This window comes from Diabrotica virgifera, chromosome 9 (genome assembly GCF_917563875.1).
Source record: "Diabrotica virgifera virgifera chromosome 9, PGI_DIABVI_V3a".
Lineage (NCBI taxonomy): Eukaryota > Metazoa > Arthropoda > Insecta > Coleoptera > Chrysomelidae > Diabrotica > Diabrotica virgifera.
The window spans coordinates 124703073-124719289 of record NC_065451.1 but is presented as its reverse complement, the minus strand read 5'-3'; the positions used below and the strand labels follow the sequence as shown (position 1 = coordinate 124719289).

At 37.1% G+C, this 16217-nt stretch overlaps 1 protein-coding gene across 1 annotated transcript; it reads right to left on the bottom strand.

The window, feature by feature from the left end:
- Window positions 1-12638: 12638 nt before the first annotated feature.
- LOC126891314 (uncharacterized) lies at window positions 12639-14933 on the bottom strand. Its single transcript, XM_050660491.1, has 2 exons — window positions 14702-14933; window positions 12639-14472 (listed from the first exon to the last, which is right to left on the bottom strand). The coding sequence occupies exon 2, from the start codon at window positions 14469-14471 to the stop codon at window positions 12639-12641; it is 1833 nt and encodes a 610-aa protein (XP_050516448.1). The 5' UTR covers window position 14472; window positions 14702-14933.
- Window positions 14934-16217: the final 1284 nt, after the last annotated feature.

Below are 16217 nucleotides of genomic sequence, written 5' to 3'. Positions count from 1 at the left end.
ATCTGCGTTAAACATTCTACTAGAATCAGCAAATATTTCATTAGCTCATTTATCCTTTAAAGATGATTCGAGATCTCTAAACCAGGCTCTAATTGAGTATTCAGATAAAATTGACCTAGCTTTATTAATGGCTTCTGGAATTTTCATTTTTATTTCTGGATGTCTTCCTAAAAATCTCTGAAACCATGTTTGCCCCGGCTTTCCATCTTTAAACGGAGTTTTAAATTTCCATTTTTAACAATCTTCTGTATAGTTAAAAGTAACTCTTCCTTTTTCAGCGGAAACCCACATTTGGCTAAACTGTTCTACCACTGTACAATTCTTTTCTCCTTTTCTAGTGTTAAAACTGGATCAGGACCCACCTGCCACTTTTCTCCAACCCTATCACTAAGCCGATCCTGGACCGTAGACCTATGAATGTTGTACCTTCTACAAACTCCCTTATTTTTTCGCTGTCTCTTATACCTTCAATAGCTTTTTGAAGCGTATCTTTGGTTTACAGATGGAACTTTCTTTTGAAATAGGTTGTCATGGTCTAAAATTGATAAAAAAGAGAAAAGTCAAATTTAAACCCTCAACCGTGTAAAATTTTGAAGAAATAAAAATTTGGCCGACTACTAATTAAACTACCCCACAACTTCAGACTACTCGTCGGGCACTAAGTTTAAGGTCAAACAGGCAACAACAAACCCTACTTAAAACTGTGTACAAGTCATACAGTATTTTTCAATTCACCAAGTTTAAGTTCCAAATTAGTGCGTGTTAGCAAATTTATAGGTGGGCGACTTCTAAATCCTCTATTAATTGTATTGCAACGAAACTTGTTTAGAAAAAGATAGATAGTTTACATTGTGTATGTGTTGAAAAGAATAGAAATGCAACCGTCTTATGACGTTTAATGACAATGCGTTTCAAAATGCCATTCTTGCGACGGAAATCGAAAATCAAGCTACGTTACAAGTGGGAAATGAACTTCCACATAAGAGAAATTTCCCAGAAATTTTGTGATATTTCAGAGGCTGACAAGGAGTCTCCTAACATTCTACGTTCATAGCTCGTTAAGAGTCACTGGTTCACACTCTTCTTCAAAAAACAGCTAGTAGAAAAGCAGAAATGCTTGTGAATGCCTAAATACTCGTGAAAAGTTAACATACGAGTGCAATAGTAATAATTACGAAAAATCCAATACCGAACAAAGTAAATAGGTCTGCAAATAAAAACAAAATTACCACAGGAAGTGGCTGTTATAGCGTGCTATAACGGTCACTATTCAAAGTATAAGTGATCCATCGCAAACACAAACACAAGGTGAGTTTGGTGCATTTCGAAACGTTTACTTGGGTAGTGGTCTAGGGGCAGCTTGCTGCTTCTGGACATCCCTTGGAGGCGTTTCTAGATAGGTCGCGTGGTCCGAGGCGCTTGGCGAGCGCTACCCCTCTTCCTCTGAAGGACAAGACTTCTTCGAGCCTAACGAGATTCTCTCGTTGCCGATATCAGGTGAGTCTGCCACTGGCTAGGAGGAAAAGGGCTACAATATCCGCTCATTCACAACATCCGTCCCACTTAATCATACCACGAGACAACCCAGGCCCCTGAGATGGAGAACCCATCGTCTCAGGGGACTCACCCTCTCGTTGACGTTGCTAATCTCTGCGACCTGGAACTGCTTAACCAAACAAGCGAAGACGCTCGCTACATATCTGACCTTCAGGCAAAGCTGGTAGAAGCGGCCGAGAGGTATCCAGGAGTTGTTCCTAGACTCCTGAAGAATATCAGCGCAGCCCTTCCTACTCCGTCTGAAGCCTCTGACGATTCTTTGACTCAGTCAGAGTACAACTCGGCATTTCCAGCATTGTCGCCCGTCAGAGAGTCCGCAGGCTCGGAGGGTGACACTTCTGATGCTGAGAGTACTGCTTTAGACGAAAACCTCCCAAGCCGACCTATGACACGCTCTAGGTCGGTTGAGTCTGTTCGCTCCTCTGGCTTGCCCTATCAGGTGCAAAGTAGGAGGAAGAGAAAGAATCGAAACAGGATGAGAATCGATGGAGGTAGGAGGTTGCCACAACCTCCATTCCTGGTTCTGAATCCACTGTCGCTAGGTTCACAGGTTCCTTCGACCTCAGCGGCCACTCATTCAACCAGTTCTCCTGACAAACAGCCCGCTAGTTTTCATTATAAGATCCTTAATATACCACAGGTCTACGACACTCAGAGTAAGTTCAGTCAACTGGTTAACACCAGGGAGCTTCTTGCGGGTGTCCTGATCAATGCTAAATTGGTCCTTAAGGACCACCTTGCTTTCCTTGAGACCAGTCGTCAGATTGATCTCAAAGCCACCACTAAAAGGCTTCAGGATAGAACTGGGGAACCCACAATCGTCATTGAGCCCAAAGGCTCACGTCCTCCACGTTCAGCCAAGCCACAAAATAGTCCAAACAAATTGTCAGAATTCCAAGTCGTCATGACTGACATCGATCCTGAGATTACCAAAGAGGAACTCAGCCAAAGCCTCAACGAAGTGGATTTTCCCTTCAATAAAATCCACAGAATCATTTCTAGAAGGACAAATCAACCCACGAGGTTAGTCCGGCTGTACCTCGACTCCGAGGCGCACTTCAAAATGGCCCTTGCTAAAGGCATCTGTATAGATACCCTAATAAGGACCTGTGAGGCGCCTAGGACCTTTGCCATCGCCCGACCGACTTCCAAGTATTGCAGCCGATGCTGCAAAACCGGTCACGAAATCACCGAATGTGAGCAACGCCGTGTGGTCTGCCCTAACTGCGGGGGTGGAGACCACAAGGATGCCGAGTATCCCAGCCAAAACAATCCAACCTGCCCAAATTGCAAGGGTAAACATCCAGCATGGCACCCTAGCTGTCCTAAGAGACAGGAGGTGCCACTTACGGTCAAGAAATATAAACCTCTTGCTGTCGAGAGGAGGTCACCATCTGCGACACTAAGTGAGGAGCTCAAAATCATTCTCCAATTTACCACCACGTTGCTTCTCAACGTGCTCCCTGATCGTAGGGATATCATCGGTAAACATTCCTCTGAGCTTTCCTCTGCTCTCTTCGGCAACTCAATGGTGCCACACAACAGGAACAACAGGTTAGAAATAACCTTTGTTCCTAACCACTAAACATTTCCAGTCACATTCAACTGTGTAGTAGGTACGATCAACTGTCAGGGTATCGGTAGAAAAAGAGCCCTAATCAAACATTTACTTCTAGATAATAATATCCAAATCCTCTCGCTAACCGATACCCGGTGCAAAACAACACCAAATTTTCAGGATACACATCCTACCATATTTCAAAAAGCCAGGTCAGTCATGGAAATGGCTTACTCATTCACAATAGTATACCTACCTCCCCTCATATCCTTGCCCCACACATCCAATTTCCTGACATCGATTTCCTGGCAGTTGATATACACGTACAAAATAATACCACCATTACGATAATCTCGTATTATAAACATCCAAATCAGCCCCTTTCCAACCTGCTAGTAGAGTACTTTTTAACTCTCAATGCAGCAGTGTTAATGGGCGATTTCAATAGCAGACATACCCAATTCGGTGACACTTCCACAAATGTTTCAGGCAGAGAACTATCCAACATGCTTCTTGATCTGCCCATTTTCAGAGTCACAAACGAAGATGTCACGTTCTTCAATCACATGGGAATGTCCATTGTTGACCATATCTTGTGTACCGACACACTTTTTGATCTGGTTGATGATGAATGTACCACTGCTGATTCGATAACCTCTGACCACCTACCATTGTTAGTCAAAACTAACTTTACAGAACCTCCTCTACCAAGAGCTGCTATATATAAACGAGATTATCGTAAAGCTAACTGGGAACTTTTCCAAGAATACATCAGTCATAATATTCCCCAGTTAGGTGAAATGTCAACTACTAATGACGTTGACACAGGGATCTCCAAAATTGAAAGTCTTCTACAAGAAGCTTCATCCCTAGCCATTCCAATCACAAAATACAATCCATATACTCCAACTCTACCTCCAAGAATAGTTGCAAAAATCAAAACAAAGCGACGACTAATCAGAGAGTATAAACGATTCAGAGACCCCGTAATCAAAACAGAGTACAACCGACTCTCGGCTTCCATTAGACTGGAGGTTAACAGGCTGAAACAACTACAGTGGATGCGTGTTACCTCTAGTCTGGATTATCGAGACGGTGGTAAATTCTGGAACAACTTCAAAATCCTAACAAGGCAAAAATCTAAACCACATTCACATCTCATTGTCAACGACATCATACTTAATAATCCACAAGATAAGGCTGAGGCTTTTAAAAGCTCTCTTCAGTCAGCCTTTATCTCTCCTAACAACCCTAACTTTAATGAGCGACATAGACGTACTACCGAGCGAGAGTGGAAGAAATACTCGATACCCCCATCCAGCACATGGCAGCTTACCCTCATCCGATGGTAACTCCGGTGCAGGATGAAACCGTCAGGCAGATGTGTAATATTGGCAAAAACACATCTCCTGGCCCCGATGGCATCCACAGAAGATGCCTCAAAAAACTTCCAGAGGGTATTATCCCGCTGCTTATACAAACAATAAATGCTTGCCTTAAGCTGTGCTACTTCCCAGTCTCATGGAAGGTAGCCAGCACTGTCATGATTCCCGAACCGGGAAAACCCCCCACCAGCGCTGAAACCTATAGACCAATTTTTCTTCTTAACACTCTAGGTAAAGTTTACGAGAGGATCCTTAAGGAAAGACTCGTAGAATTCCTAGATGCCAACCACATTCTTCCCAGCTTCCAATCTGGATTCAGAGCTGAACATTCCACACAAAATGCATTGATTGAAGCAGCCACCTTCATCTCCCCAGCAATTAACGAGCGTCAAAGATACGCAATAGGCATATTCCTAGATGTCCAGAAGGCTTTCGATCAAGTCTGGCACGCCGGGCTGATCGAAAAACTACGCCGTTGTGGAGTGCCAATAACTTTCATCAAAATCATACATTCCTATCTCTCAGATCGAACAGTCCGCGTCAAAGTCGCAGAAGCACTATCCACCTCTTTCACTCCACAAGCTGGAGTGCCACAAGGCTCAGTACTAGCTCCAATACTATACACAGTCTACAACAGTGACGTTCCCAACCCAGCTAGACGATCCGAGTCAATCCTACTTTATGCAGATGATACTGCCATTCTCACCGCAGGCTCTTCAAGGGGCACTCGTGTAGAGCCATCTGTATTCGATAAAGCACAAACCTTGCTGGACAAAATGGTCAGATGGTGTAATAAGTGGAGAGTTACGCTCAACGCCACAAAAACCCAGATGATCGCCTTCAGACATCCTAATAGCCGTTCCTTTGAGGAGGCTAGGATCGTTCTCCAGGGAGAGAGGCTCGAATATCGTCCGTCGGTGGTCTATTTGATAGGACTCTCAACTGGTGCACTGACGTCAAAAACACCTTAAACAGGGTAAGGAAGAGAGCTTGTCTCCTGGGAGCACTTTCTGGAAGGTTTGGAGGTACGTCCAGCAAAACACTTATACACACATACAGTGCGGTGGAATAAGTGTTGCCCCCCCCCCTGTTAACTTGTTTATTTTAAGAATATAAGCAAAACGCTCGGACAGGTCGATTTTTAAACTAACCATAGTACATTATAGCATCAACGTTTCGAATTTTACGCGATCCCTCTTAAGGTGACAGGCATAACTTTGATTTTTTTAAATGGTAAAGTACATCATGTGACACCTCATTTAACAGCTTTTAAAATACTGATTTCAAAAATGTATAATACTTTAATCCTTTTTGAGATCGCAAGCCCAAAATTTTGGTCGAACTCTTTTTAAACGCATTTATTTTTTTCGAATTCTGAGAAAACTAATAAGTATTTTTAAAAAATTTAAACGCAGAATGAAAGATTAGATTATTACCGAGGGCTGACAGTCCCTTAGAATAAACAAAAAGTTTCTTTTGAATGATACATTTGAAATTAAAAATCACACTAAATTTTATCTTTTTTCCACCACTGTGACTTATTAAAATAAACATTATAGGAGTTCTCAGGGACTTTGGACCCTCGAGAATACTGTAATATTTCATTCTGCGTTTAAATTTTTCAAAAATATTTATTGGTTTTTTCAGGATTCGAAAAAAATGAAAGAATTCGACCGAAATTTTTCGCCTACGCTCTCAAACAGGATTAAATTATTATACGTTTTTGAACTCAGTATTTTAAGAGCTTTTAAATGAGGTGTCACATGATGTACTTTCCCATTTAAAAAAATCAAAGTTATGGCTGTCACCTGAAGAGGGATAGCGTAAAGTTCGAAACGTTGATGCTATAATATACTATGGTTAGTTTAAAAATCGACCTGTCCGAGCGTTTTGCTTATATTCTTAAAATAAACAAGTTAACAGGGGGGGCAACACTTATTCCACCGCACTGTATAAAACTTTTATAAGACCAATAATCGACTACAGATCGTGTCTCTATACATTGCTAAAACCACGCGTCAGCAACAGAATTGCCTGTACAGAACGCAGGGTTCTGAGGAGGTGCCTGAGGAAGGGAATGTGGTATCCGTCTGTACTAGTAAATCCACTCGCTAACGTCCCCAAAATAGTCGACAGAATCCGTTCTCTCGGCAGCAAATATACAATGCGCACTATCAACGGCTCTAACATTAGAGCCAAAAATATACTCAAAATACCTTGCAATAGGCGCGGTTTTAGACTCACCGGGATTCCCAAAAATAAAGTTCCGTTCCCTCCGGCTAAACTTCTACAATTAGCTAGAAATGAACTTCCCGATAAGTTCCACGAAATACTAGAAAATACTCCCCTACTATATCGCAGATAACCAAGCTGCATCCTAAAAGCTGAATCCAAGAGCAGTTCCTACTAGTAACAGCTGCCTTCGCTGTATGGCGGGTTGTCTGACGCAGAGATTAGCAAAGTATAGAGCATAGCATTTCTCCTTGCTCCATCCAGTCCAGCACTTTAGCAAAAACCACCGTCCTAACCCACATTTCTCAGCAATACGCTACTCCACTTGGATACAATGTTCCACACACTCCCGCAAAAAAAGGGAGTTCCAGTTCCCTGAAGAGGCCAAGGCCTAAACGGGGGTAAAATGACATGTCTTCATTCAGTCTCCTAACCGACAAAAAATCAATGTCTAAAAACAGAAATTTCTCATTAATAAGCAAGTTAAAAATGGGACGAGAGGAACGAACCGCTTTTATTGAAAAACGTTGTTAAAAAGTCGGAAACGTCATCAACATTTGTTCAAAAATCAGGTGGTCCTTCTACACACATGGTTTTGAAAGTATTGCTTCCACAGTGTCACAATTTCCTACTATTGAAAAGGCAAGAATAAAAGCTGAAGTGATGAATATCGTTTCGTAATATGAAGTCGAGCTGGCTGCAAATGAATTACATGAATTGGTTGATACTACAACAAATAATTCTTGTGACGAAAGTTCTTTAGAAACCAATATAGGATCTCAGAGCGTGCATTCGTTTGTAATTTCGCCAGAATCAATTAATAGCAATGTAGAAACGTAAGATACATTTATGATATACTTTACATTTTTAAGGAATTTTCTTTTTTGTACTTAAAACACTGTATTTGTATTTTTTCTCTAAATAAAAAACCTCATCTCAAAGTTATCCTTAATTTTTCTTCTGCAGAAATCGGATGTTGTCTTCTGTTGTAGGGTCTTTTAGTAATATCATCCCTTGTAAATTGCAATACAGGTAGCCCAGTCGGGATAGCATTTGACCTTGCACTACAAGCTGCCCCAAATTTTATTTTTCGAATCTTTACGAAGTCAATTGTAGTGTAAATTTAAAATCTCGACTGAAGTCCACCGTTGATTTATCCGCCATCTTGATTTTAAACTAGAACCGTTTTTGTTCAATATCTCAGCCATTTTCAACTTTTCGACAAAAAGTGTATACAGGGTGAGTCACCACTAACGCGACGGAAGATTACAGCGAAATGGTAAAAGATTTGAAAAAATTTAAATTTAATAGTTTGTAAGTTGATAAAAGCTACATTTTAAAATTATTTTGAAATATACAATATTATAGCGTATCAAAGTTATATTTTTTCTTATGGAATACCCTGTATTTTATTGCATTTTTTAATTGTTCCCAAAAAATAAGGTATAGTTTCATAGGGCTTCCCTATACCTATGTACAGAGTGTTCTGAGTTATGTTGACTTTTCTTAAAATGTAAAGTTTTAAAAGAAGGCTTATTCTCAAGTTATTTAAGAAATTATACAAATATTACTTTTACGTCTAAATAGGTTGAATGTATTCCATGATTAACTATTACACATTTGTCTACAGGGTGTTCAAAATTTACAGTTTCATTAGTGGAGTATTTAATGTGTCATATAATGCTTATTTTAAATGGAACACCGTGTATATTAATAAATAATTTTACTAAACAAAGTTACCTCTTTCGAATGGTATATGGATGTCCTATACCTAGGTGATACAGTTTTTGCGTAATTTACAATTATTTAAATTCTTAATCTGTAAATCCATTTTAAAACAAAAGATGTAGTTAATTAATGTCATTGTATGACATTGTCAGTTTATGACAGTACGGTCTGGCAATTATCAAAACTATAAACATCGGTGTATGATACTCAAATTTTTTTATTTAAAAATGGCTTTGGTAGAGTCAATTACATTCAAATTTAATTGTTCCTAAAAATAAATAATCACGATATCTATGAAAGAGTAGACATGCTACTTTTCATTGGAGAATATTTTTAAAATTGTCTCTTAGCATCTAAAGTTTACGCTTAAAGGTATCCTGGTAGAAGACACCCAAATAAGGACGTTTTTGAGAGATTTCTCGATAGATTCCGTGCTACTGGTAATGTTGCATAGGTACGAAAAGTTAAATAAAAATAAACCATTTATTTTGAATGACGTCAACGAACTTGATGTCCTGCTTTCTGTTACGGAAAACCCAAATACTATTACGTAAACAATTTCGAGTCAATTGTAAATCAGTCAAACGAGTGTATGTAGAATACATAAGAAAAACCACTATCATCCGTATAAAACTCAACCACACCAGCATTAGACAGAACAGGAACGTTTAACTTTTCGTTTATAGACTTAAGAATTTGGAGAAGATCCTGATTTTTTTAAGAATGTATTGTGTACAGACGAATCTACCTACTTTTCATAATAATCGTCTAGTTAATAGACATAGCTTTCATTTTATTATGATACAGTAAACAAACATTTTACTGTTGATCACCAACACCGATGAAGTGTTAATGTTTGGCGCAGTATTCTGAGCGAGTACGTTATCGATCCATATTTTGTTGACGAAAATCTGAATAGAGCAGCTTTTTTAATTTCTTAAAACAAGTTTTTGGATCCTTCTTAAAACCTTCCACTAAGTGTGTGAACAAACATGTGGCTCCAATTGGACGGAGCTCCTGCTTATTTTTGACGTGATGTTAAGAACAACCTCAACATAAAATTTAGAAATAAATGGATAGATAGATTCGGTCCATATATTTGGCCACCTAGGTCACCAGGATTGACCAAGATGAATTTTTTTAAATGGGGTTATATTAAAAATATTGTAAATGCTACAATTCCTACCCTACTACATACTTCAGATGACATTTTTATGAAATTAAGAATTTCGAACGCTTTTGCGTCTATAACACCAGCTATGTTAAATAATGTAAACAAATAATTTAAAATCGCTTGTCGTATAAACATTTTGAACATGTATTACATAACTGATATTTTTTTACTTATAGTAAGTTGTGCTTCATTTTTTATTTAGTTATTTTCTTAATATTATTACTTAATAACGAAAAAATTTATTTTACAAATCAGCAAATAAAAATATATCTACATATTTATTTACAATTACACTCTATAACAACTATGCCAAGATGATGGGTTTAAAAATCGAGAGTGACTATAAATATTTTTAATATCGATGTACCGTTTAAGAAAATTGTAAATTAGGCAAAAACTATGACTCCTAGTTATGTATAGAACATATACCATATACCATTCGAAAGAGGAACGACCTGTGTTTAGTATAATCCTTGATTAATATACATGGTGTTCTGATAAAATAACCATCATATGATGCTACATTGAATAATCCAATAATGAAACTGTATATTTTGAACACCCTGTAAATAAATGTGTAATAATCAAGCATGGAATGCATTAATTATAAGATAGTTACCAGACCGTAATTAATGTCATACAATGACATTAATTAACTTCATCTTTTGTTTTAAAATCGATTTACAGATTAAGAATTTATACACCTAGGTATAGGACATCCATATACCATTCGAAAGAGTTTAGTATGCGTTTAGTATAATTATTTATTAATATACATGGTGTTCCATTTAAAATAAGCATCATATGACACATTGAATACTCCACTAATGAAACTGTAAATTTTGAACACCCTGTAGACAAATGTGTAATAATTAATAATGGAATACATTCAACCAATATCCAACTATTTAGATGTAAAAGTAATGTTTTTATAATTTCGTAAATAACTTGAGAATAAGCCTTCTTTTAAAACTTTACATTTTAAGAAAAGTCAACATAACTCAGAACACTCTGTACATAGGTATAGGGAAGCCTTATGAAACTATACCTTATTTTTTGCGGACAATAAAAAAGTTAAATAAAATAAAGGGTGTTCCATAAGAAAAAATATAACTTTGATATGCCGCCATTTATTGGGACACCCTGTATATTTCAAAATAATTTTAAAATGTAGCTTTTATCAATTTACAAACTATTCAATTTAAATTTTTTTCAAATCTTTTACCATTTCGTTCTAATCTTCCGTCGCGTTAGTGGTGACTTACCCTGTATATAAACTAAAATTGTTGAAAATGCGATTTTCTATAATTTGGTTTATTATAATTTTTTTTGTACGGTCGATATTTTCCGAGTTATAAATTTTTCGAGAGAACCAGTGGCGGGTCTACAAGGGGGGATGGGGAAATTCCGCCCAACAGGGTCCAGAATTAAAAAAAAATTGTTGAAATATAAAAATATAGTAGCTTACATGAAACTTAGATATCGACAGACAAATTCAACCAATAAAACACGCTAGTTAGTAAAATTAAGTGAACTTAATGCATAAAAGTTATTATTTATATCTGGTAGGTACTTAGTTTGGTTGGTGTTTCATTGGAAGTTTCAAAAATTGTATAAAATATAATTCTCTTTATTTTTGTGTATGTACAATTATGTCGTAAATTTAATAATAAATGAGACAATTCAATAATTATGCTTCCCTTCGCTTCCACTATTTTCCCCCTTAACTCGGAAAAATTGTAATAATAGGAATTATAGAAAATCACATTTTAAACAATTTTGGTTCGTATAATTTTTGTTGAAAAGTTGAAAATGGCGGAGATATTGAGTAAAAATTGTTCTCGTTTAAAATCAAGATGGCGGCTAACGCAACGCCGGAATTCAGTCGAAATTTTAAATTTACACTACTATTGACCGCCTCCCCCTAAAGATTAGAAAAATAAAATTTGGGGCAGCTCGGAAACAAGATTCAATTCAATAATTATGCTCCCCTACCACTTTTTACTATTTTCCCATTTAAAGGTACTAGTACACTTTAGAAGACCAGAAATAAGCATTTTTGCAAGATTTTTTTTTCTCAGATTCTTTATTAAAAATGAACATAAAACTTTTTACATATTAATATCTAACTCTTAGAGAATACAAAAAATACATCTTTTTTCATTTATGCACGTAAACTAATACTGTAGGGGGCGCCAAAGTCGAGGTCTCGAAAAAAAGTAGTTCCGATTGCGGACAGTAATCTCAGGATTGGGATCTCTGAAACAGGAAACAAAAAAATTGTACGGCATTTGAAAAGGGAAAGTTTCTTATCTGACAATTTACCACCGTTAGTAAAAAATTCAGCAAAAAAAAGATTTTACGGAAATTTGAAAAATGTTTGTGAAAAAATCGCCCGTTTTTCTTCAGTTTTTCATGGTTAAAAAATATTTATTATTTATTTTTTGATGAAATTGTGCCAAATTGTCACGTAAGAAACCTTCTTTTTTCAAATGCAGTAAGATTTTTTTGTTTCAGGTATCATGAGATTAATTGTCCACCATCATTTTTCGAGGCCGCGACTTTTGCGCCCTCTACAATATTAATGTACGTGCATAAATGAAAAAAGATATATTTTTTGTACTCTCTGAGAGTTAAAAATTATTATGTAAAAAGTTTTATGTTCATTTTTAAAATAGGTAAAATAGGTAAGAAAAAAATTCTTGAAAAAAATGATTATTTTTGCTCTTCTAAAGTGTACTAGTAGGGGAAAGGTAGGTAAAGTGGAATAATTACCGATTCAAGCTTGTATCCCGGTAGAAGTATTCGTCTTAAAAGTTTGAGTTTATGGAAGAAGCCACTTACGTTATAGCTCTACGTAGTACTGTTAAGAAATTAAACTAATATATCACCACTTCGGAGAAAAACGTCAAAAGTAAAAGTGGTGTAATATTCCACTTTACCCGCCATATTGGAGGTAAAGCGGAATACAAAAACTTAAAATGAATTAATATTATTTATTCAACTAAGCATATAAACAGAGCTCAGGAACATTGAAAAACCCTCGTCTTAACTGTTTTGGTTCATTAATAATCATTTTAATGTCCTTAATGTTGTAATCTAATACATCATCTTTATTAGGGCATTTGAAATATTTTTGCGTCCTTTCCATACACTTTACAGACGCTGATTCACCTGATTTTGAAATTACTAAACCGGGAAATGTTTGTCCGTTGTACTCTACAGCTACATATATCCCTTCCTTAATATCTTCTGTTTTTATGGTAGGAATTTGAACTGGTAGGTCCAACTCTGAACCGCTGTCGGTGTCACTATAAATGCTGATGTTTGCATCATCTTCTTCTTCGCTGTCGCTTTGAAATAGTTGCTTCGTAACTTTCTTGGTTGGATTTTTTGGGGTCGGAGCCTTCAAATTCTTTAACTCTTCAATAAAAGGGGTAGAAGTTGCTACTACAGTTTTTCCTGATCGAGCCCTTTTCTTCGTTGGATTTTCGATATTTGAAGCGACCCGTGGGATAGGTAAAATATCCGCAGGACTAACAATAGTCTTATGGAGGAGAATGTCATTTGACACTGGAGTGGACGCTGATGGCAAGTTAGATGTAGCGAGTAGAGGCCCAGGACGATCAGTTGTATCTGCAGCCACGAAAACGTTTGGATCAGGTCTCTCAAACGGCCAAATACCCGTCTTCTTAAATCCTGAGATAGCTGTTGCCATACTAGCTGCCTTCAAGTAAGCTTCTCCGAAGAGAGGACCGACATCATGAATCGTCACAACTTTCCCCGGGTGGGTTCGCAGCCAAACTCGCACTGCCTGTTCATAGAAGGTCGACATGGGATACATAAATGATACGTCCAGTGGCTGAAGTCGATGTGTGCAATGTGGTGGTAGCACCAGGATGTCTACAAAGTTTTTCTTAGCAAGCTCTAAGACTTCAATGTTTTTTATGTGGGTTGAATGGCCATCTAAAATTAGTAAAACCCTGTCCTCGGAGGTAGGCTTCGCAAATTTAATAAAATGGTGAAACCAAGCCGTAAAGATTTCGGTCTGCATCCATCCAGAAGCATGCGTGAAAATTTTGGTATTCAGAGGAACTCCAATGTCGAATGTCAAGTGATGTCTCACCCGTGGAAAAATAAGAGCAGGAGGGATGTATTCCCCTGCAGCGTTGAAGCAAATTTCTGCAGTTGTAAGCGTACCTCTTTCAGCTGATGATAAAACTCCTACTTGCTTTTTCCCCTTTTTTGAAATAATCTTTGAAGGCTTATTTGGCACGGTAGAGATTCCGGTTTCGTCACAATTATAGATGCGGTTAGGTTTGTAGTTGTGTTTTTGGTATAAGTCTTCCAATAAATCAAAGAACTTTCCGACACTAACTGCGTTAAATGCTGACGCTCGCGCTGCTGACGTTTTTTCTGGAAGTCGAAGTGAAAGAACTGGGTGCCGTTTCATGAAACCAAGCAACCATACTTTACCAGCTTCTTTCTTCTCATTATTGAATCTATGTTCAATGTTATTTCGTATGGCAAACTCGTAGGTAAGATATTTTAAGTCAGAAATAGTTAGCCCAAACAGGCGTTCTTCCATTTTAAGAATATAGTCTACCAACATCCTCTCTTGATCTACCGTGAACACGCAACGGAATCGTCCAAGTTGCTTCACTAAACGTTCTTCTGGTGATCGCTTTAATCTTCTAAAAAGAGTTGTCGATGGAATGTTATATTGTTTTGCAGAAGAATGAATTGATAAACCACCTTGACATGCAGTTAGAGCCTCAGCCATTGCCTTCTCGTCCCAACTCTGCTGCGAAGTCTTTCGTTTGTAAAAATTAGGCATGCTAAAAAAATGTTGTCACTTAATAACATTGTTAAACTTTTAGGAGGTAAAGTGGAACGTCATTCCGCTTTACCCGCATACGTTTCATTCCACTTTACCCGCATCAACATTTTTTCTGTACAAACACGATAGCTACTAACCAAACGTGCTAATAAGTTAAAGAAAGAGTATTTATGTCCACAAATAACCATTTTATACAATAGATAATAAATACGGTTAGAAAAACTTACCTGTTGCTGATAAGAAATTTCGTCTTAGTCACCAAATATTACAACTTTTTGTTAAAAAACAATGATCTTGTTTAACTCACATGAACATATCAATGAAAGTGCGCCATATTGAAGTAAATATTGCCAAATGTCAAAAGGTATATTGTGGTAGGAGTTACAACAAAAACCGCCAATTTTGAAATTAAATTTTAAGCTTATTCCGCTTTACCCACCCATTCCACTTTACCTACCTTTCCCCTACCTTAATTCGGAAAATATCACACGCATGAAAAAAATTGTTAAAAATAAATTGTAGGAAATCATATTTGGAACAATTTTCGTTGAAAATTACGTAGATATTTTACAAAAACAGTTGCTATAAAATCAATCAGGTCTTACGTTCGCGCCATTACCGCATACGTGTTACCTTAAATATTAATTTTAACAAAAAAATTTAAGAGATCAAAATTGGGTAGAATTTAATTCTCTATTCTTATATAGGTACATTTTTGTCGTAAAACTATAGTCGGTTCGCTAAACTCACACACAACTGGCTATTGATTTTAGTAAGTAATTTTGTTAATTTCGTAAAATTGGTAAAAAAATTATTACTAAATGCTTAATAATTACAAAATAATTAGTAATTTTGCAAATTTGGGCAAAATTGGCCAAAAACAAAAAAATATCCTACTAAAATCACTAGCCAGTTGTGTCTGCGTTTAGCGAACCGACTTTTATAATAAACCAGATAATTCAATAATTATCCTCTAACTGTCACTATTTTCCGCCATAACTCAGAAAATATCGACCGCCTGTTATATTAGAAATTATAGAACATCACATTTTAAACAATTTTGGTTCGTATAATTTTTGTCGAAAAGTGGAAAATGGCGGAGATATTGAGTAAAAATGGTTCTCGTTTAAAACCAAGATGTCGGCTAATTTACTTACTCCGTGGCGTTACAACCCTTCGTGGGTTTTAGCCGACTCGACAACATGCCTCCACTGTTTTCTGTCTTGAGCAACCTCCATCCAATTCTCCACGCCCATAGTGCTTAGGTCTCCTTCCAGTTGGGACTTCCTCCCACACCAATCTTACTGTTCTTTGGTCAGAATGTCTTCTGAGGTGTCCTGCCCATTGGAGTCTTATGGCCTTTATTTCTTTTATGATGTTGGCGCCTTGGTAAAGTTCTTCGAACTCTTTGTTAGTTCTTATCCTATATTGTCCTGATGCTTCATCCAGCACAGGACCAAAAATCTTCCTTATGATTTTTCTTTCAAAAACACATAGTCTCTCTTCGTATGCCTTTGTTATCGTCCACGTTTCGCTTCCATACATCACAACGGGTCGTATGATTGTTTTATTGACTTGTATCTTCATACGTCTTGTATCTTCATAGGTCTTGTTAGTTGTTTCGATTTTTTAAGGTTTTGGATGGCAAAAAGACATCTGTTGCCGGCCTGAATCCTGTTGTTTATTTCTTGTCTTCAATTGTCTTCGTTATTGTCTTCAGTTATTGTTCCAAGATACTTGAAT